This window comes from Chrysochloris asiatica, unplaced genomic scaffold, assembly GCF_000296735.1.
Source record: "Chrysochloris asiatica unplaced genomic scaffold, ChrAsi1.0 scaffold00130, whole genome shotgun sequence".
NCBI lineage: Eukaryota > Metazoa > Chordata > Mammalia > Afrosoricida > Chrysochloridae > Chrysochloris > Chrysochloris asiatica.
In genome coordinates this window covers 8,528,702-8,534,701 of record NW_006408648.1, presented here as the reverse complement: position 1 = coordinate 8,534,701, position 6,000 = coordinate 8,528,702, and the positions used below count along the sequence as shown (strand labels likewise).

The 6,000-nt window shown below is 48.3% G+C and overlaps 1 protein-coding gene across 1 annotated transcript in view; it reads left to right on the top strand.

Annotated features, from left to right (window-relative positions):
- Nucleotides 1–6,000, top strand: part of MFI2 (antigen p97 (melanoma associated) identified by monoclonal antibodies 133.2 and 96.5) — a 41,625-nt gene that overhangs the window by 5,585 nt on the left and 30,040 nt on the right. The window contains exons 3-4 of the mRNA XM_006869442.1: nucleotides 1,648–1,747; nucleotides 4,914–5,096. Coding sequence (XP_006869504.1) covers nucleotides 1,648–1,747; nucleotides 4,914–5,096 — 283 coding nt within the window. The remainder of the gene's footprint in view (nucleotides 1–1,647; nucleotides 1,748–4,913; nucleotides 5,097–6,000) is intronic.

Here is a 6,000-nt window from a genome sequence, read left to right as displayed (position 1 = left end):
GCATGTATATTATCCTATCACAGAAGCATTGTACCCCATGACTGATCTGGATATGTTCTTTTTGACGATGAATGCCACACCATTCCTCTTCAATTTGTCATTCCCAGCATAGTAAACCATGTGGTCATCAGATTCAAAATGGTTGATACCAGTCCATTTCAGCTTACTCATACCTAAGATATTGATGTTTATGCATTACATTTCATTTTTGTGTGACAACTTGCAATTTTCCCAGATTCATACTTAGTACATTCCATGTTCCGATTTTCAATGGATGTTTACAACTGTTTCTCTTCATTTTTAGTTGTGCCCCATCAGCAAATGAAGGTCCCGTGGGCTTTTCTCCCACGGGCTTTACTCCATTCGCATCATCATGGTCAATTCTTTGAGGAGGCAGCTCTTCCCCAGTCACATTTTGAGTGCCTTCCAACCTGAGGGGCTCATTTTCCAGCACTATATCTGACAGTGTTTCTCTGCTATTCATAAAGTTTTCAGTGACTGAATATTTGGAAGTAGTTCGTCACTCTTTCTTCCTAGTCTGTCTTCGTGCGGAAGCTCATCTGAAACCTGTCCACCATGGGTGACCCTCCTGGTATTTAAAATACCGGTGGCATAGCTTTCAGAATCACAGAAACTCACAAGCCACCACAGTATGACAAACTGACACACTAGTGGTGGTCCCCGGACTTTAGGCCTCTCTTATTCTGGCTTCATACCCACCTGTACCCTGAATTCTCTCCTACTAAACAGGGATCAAGGAAGTGGCTAGGACATTTCTAGTCCAACAAGCATAGTAATACTGAGAAGAATAGCCTCAAAACAAAGATAAGGATATCAAGACCTGATTGAAGCAGCTAATTGAAGCGGCTGGCCACAGGCAGATGATCCCTGAAGATAACGCCTAGAGCGGACAGCTGTAGAAGGAACATCATTTCCAATAAGTCTGCATTCCTTTACTAAAAGTTGATGCATACATGCATAGGATATCTTAAAGGGAAGACCCAAGAGACTGGCTAGCTGTAGTGGCTTCTGGAAGCAGGGAACTGAGAAACTGGAGGCAGTGATGGAGACTCACATTTCCATACACAGCATCTTGCACTATGTCATATTCTTATAATGTGTATCTATTACTAAGTCAGTTGCCCTTGTGTCAGTTTCCACTCACGGAGACCCCATGTGTGTCAGAGTAGAAGTGTGCTCCGTAGGATTTTTAATGGATGATCTTTTGGCAGTAGATTGCCAGGTCTTTCTTTTGAGGCACTTCTCTCTAGGTGACTAAAATCACCAACCTTTAGGTTAGCAGCTGAATGCATTAGCCATTTATGCCACCCTATAAAATCAATCAGCAATGATTTTTTAAATAACATAAGCAGAAAGACAAGATGAATTGTTGGCCCTGACGGACTCACTTTGGGCAGAATGAAGAAGACAATTTCTGGGCTCTGGAGGTGGGGATGGGTAACAGTAGGTAGAGGGATTTTCCAGGCCCTTAGGAATCATGGTATGACTATTTGCAGAGTTTCTTAGCCAGTAAACAGTCCAATGTAGACCTCTAACTGCTTAAGAAGCCCTCGGCAGACTCATGGGTGTCCCTTGCTGAGTGGACGAGCCTGGGCTGAGCAGGTTTGACACACATGTTCCCACCAGGCCCAGGAGGCCGATGCCATCACTCTGGATGGAGGAGCCATTTATGAAGCAGGAAAGGAGCACAGCCTGAAGCCTGTGGTGGGCGAAGTATACGATCAAGGTAAAAGGGCAGGGATGGAGGGGGAATGGGAGGAGACAGGAACACCCCACCACCACCACCTACCCAGTCTGTCCTTCCTGGGCCAACCCCGGTTCCAAGGCTGCTCAGCACCCCTGTCCACAGAGCAGGTGTGGAGTTCCGGACAAGACAAACTCTCTGATGCTCCCCAAGTCTCTCTCAAACATCCCTGGGGCAGAAATGCCAAAGACATGGAGTGCTGATCCAAGTCTGTTCTTGATGTGGAGAAGCCCAACAGCATTCTTACTGATGGCATGCCTCATGCACCTTGCTGCAGTGTTGTACACGGAGCCAAGCGCATAATTGTCTAGAGTGAATAAGGTGCCAAGAATGCCCAGCTCAGAGCTCTGCCTGCAATGGAGTCCTGCAAATATTAGTTCCCTGTATTATAGTTTCCTAGAGCTGCCATAGCAAAATGTGACAAAGTAGGTGGTTTTAAAGAACAGAAATTTACTTTCTCACAGTTCTAGAGACTAGAAGTCTGAGTTAGGGTACTGACAGGAATGTGGGTTCTAGGGAAGACCCTTCCCGGTCTCTCCCAGCTCCTGTAGTCCTAGTTGTTGCTGGACATTCCTTGGCTTGTAGAGGAATCCTCACATCCTGCCTTCTCCCTGTGTGTGATCCTGTTTAAGAGACTGTCCTTCTCTTTTATAAAATGCCACTCAGGAGGAATTACTTCATTAACTAATGATAGTGGTGGTGGTGTGCCATGGAGTCAGTTCCAACTCATAGTAACCCTGCATAGGGTTTCTGAGCCTAAATCTTTACAGGAGCAGAAAGCCTCATCTTTCTCCTGCATAACAGCTGGTAGTTTCCAACTGCTGACTGTGAAATTAGCAGCCTAACTCATAATCGCTACGCTACCAGAGCTCCTTTCTCATTAACTAATAACATCTGCATAAAGAACCCTTTTACCCCAAACAAGTTCATATTTGTGCATGTAGGGACAAAGACATCAACAACAAATCTTTTTGGGACACACAAAAAACATACCTTTTGGTCAAAAGCAGCCTGGAGTGGGGCTCGGGCATCAGGGGAAAGGTAGTGACCAGGAGTTACAGAGCTCAGCAGACTGGAAACCAATCCTAGCTCTGCCCCTTCCTGGTTCTGTGACCTCAGACCACCTCTATGTAAGGCAAGAATAATGCTATCCGTCCTATTGATGGGTTACGGGAACCGGTGAATGTGGTGCACTGCACACGTGGTAGATACTCAGGAAGCACAATCCTTTGCTTAGTCCCTGCATTTCACAGCAGGCCTTCAGCTCTGGCTGCTCCCTGCCATTTCTATGTGTCCAATCTCTGTCACCCCCTACAGTCCAGCTCAGCTGGCATCTCCTCCAAGAAGCCTCTCCTGTTTCCCTCCATCTTTGCAAAGGGCCTCCTTGTGTTCCCAGAGCTCTGCCTACTCCCACTTGCCTCTGCCAAGGCTCTGTCCCCTTCTTTCTTGTTTCCTGAGGCCCATGAGGAGGTCCTAGGGTCTCATCTTTATATACCCTGTAGTTCCCAGTATAGGGTCTCACTTGCAAAAGGCAAGTAACTTGCTGAATGAATGATTGGCAGATGACACTGGGTGATAGACGAGGATAGTAAAACCCTGCAAACCAGTCAGTCTTTCCATCCAAAGCCAGAAACAGCCCTGCTGAGTGGGGTCCAAACACAGCTCTCCCTCCTTAATTGATTCAACACATTTATAGAGCACCAACTGCATACCAGTCAGGGGCAGCATAAAGCAGTGAACAAAAGAGGGTCCATTTCTGCTCTCAAAGAGTAGGAGTCAAACAGTAAATAAATAAATGCACACAGATATAGGTAGGTGCCATAAAGAAAAGGAATTCAGGGTCTTGAGAGAGAAACTAACAGGGGATGGGAGACTACTGGCCCAGAGCAAACAGGAGGGCTTCCCTGAGGAGGTGACATCTCAGTGGAGAATTAACCATGCAAAGAACAAGGGGATAAAGGGCCTCCAGGAGGGAAGAGTTGGTGTTCTCAAAGAATTAAATGGAGCCCTGTGGGTGAATCAGAGGGTGGTATAGGTCAAGTTGCTTGCTTTGGAAGGGGCCAGACTCAAGTGTGCACGAAACAACAGTGGCTCAGTTTTCTAGAACTCAAGTTCATTCCAATCAGGAGTATCCCACCAGCCAGGGTAACAATGCCAACGTGTGTGTGATGGTTTTCAGTTTCCATGGATGGGTTATCGGTGTCATGTCTCTAGAGCCCCTTCTGGGCCCGGGGGAGCTTCCTCACACCCATATGTACCCTGCAGTCATTCAGGTTCTGGAGTGGTTTGAAATCACAGGCTTCTGCTTCTCTCCCTGCACCCTCAGTCCTGGAAATTCCATTTTTATAATCTGAGGGAAGGCCCTGCCTGCTTCCCCCTGCTCTCCAAACCACTCTTCCCATAAGGCACTAGATCATGCCCTCAGATACCCTCTAAGTTCTCCTAAAGGCCTAGGTTTGGGGAAAGCAAAAGGTTTCCTGGCTTCTGCTGCTTGCTGTTCAGCTCCAGAGTTTCCCTGAGGTGCACATCTTTAGACCCAGGTAAGTGCCAGCTGTCCTGGTGTGGCGCTGCGGTTCAAACTGAAAGTTCAGTTTGAACCGCAATGTTGGCAGTTTAAACTCGCTAGCTGATCCTCGAAATTTCTATATAGGGTCACTAAGAGTCAGAATCAACTTGACGGCACTTAACAACAAGAAGTACCAGGTGGGAGTCCTGGTGGTGCAGTGGTTAAGCACTCCACTATTAACTGAAAGGTTGATGGTTCAAACTCTCCAATCACTCTGTGAGAGAAAGCAGTCTGCTTCTGTAAAGATGACAGGAAACTCTATGAGGCAGTGCTAATCTGTCCTATAGGGGCATCAGGAGTTGGAAGCAACTCAAGGGAAACAAGTTTGGATTTCTTTTTCAAGTCAATTGGCTTTGGAAGGAAAGGGGAAATGGATTCATTAATATCTCAAGATATCATCCACCGCTTGTGGCTGGAGATTGCCAGGGTCTCATAACTGCATGCTCTTGTCCTCACAGTCCCTAGAACATCATACACACGTACTCCTGGACACCCGATCACATATGTGCACACACAACACATGTACACCCTCGGCCCACAGCTTCTCCCTCGCCGCCTCTCACTTATCTCTTCTCCTTGCAGAGGTGGGCACCTCCTATTATGCTGTGGCTGTGGTCAAAAGAGGCTCCCACATAACCATCAACACTCTGAAAGGTGTGAGGTCCTGCCACACAGGCATCAACCGCACGGTGGGCTGGAATGTGCCGGTGGGCTACCTGGTGGAGAGTGGCCGCCTCTCGGTGATGGGCTGTGACGTGCTCAAAGGTGAGGCCCTGGCCCAGCAAGTGTTCTCCTCCGACCCTCCCACAAGGCAGGCTGTCTCCTCCAGCACTCTGGTTTCCCCTCTCCTTTCCCCTTTGTCTCGCCTTCATCTTTCAACTTTGAGGGTACAGCAAAGTCCCAGACTCCTCTGGTGCACAACTGGGGGTATCCCTCCCTCCTCTTTAGGGGCTGCTTAGACTTGTGTTGCCACCATTTGAGTTTCTGGTTGGCTGCCCTCCAGGACTCTCACCTACTCATGACATGTCACACAGGATGCAGCCAGGCTCAGGGTCCAACCACAAGGAACGGTTCTCACTTGGCATAGAACTGGATCAAAATCGATTTTTTGAGGATCCAAACAAGCTGCTGGGTTGTACCCAGAAGCTAACAAGTGGTTCATCAGAGACTAGCTTGTCCCCTGATAGATTGATTTTCTGAAAGAATGCTGGGGCAGAAGGCAGAGGTGATCCCTGGGAATAGTGGACAGAGGGTTGGCTGAGGGTGAGTTAGTAATGATGGAAGAAGTGAGGCAAAGGCCTAAGGATGCCCAGCTAAGGGCCCAGAGCCCCTGTTCTGGAGGCTGGGGCACTCGAAGCCTGGTAAAAAGCCCCACTTCTCACCTTTGGCATCCTTTCCTGGCTCCCAGCCAACCACCCAGCTTGTGCCAGTCTCTCCCCACAGAGGCATGCTACAGACACAAGGCCACCCAACACATGACAACCACATCCTCACCCTGCCTCCGAGGGTGGCTCCAAATCCCTCGTCCATGAGTGTGACCAGTGATTGTGGGGGGAGGGGTGGGCAGTGAGCACAATGGTCTCTTCAGGGTCAGGCTTTGCGGTCACACAGGCCTGGCTGGATTTAGTCCTGAATCAGCCATGACCTAACCCTAAGATAGGCTATACTA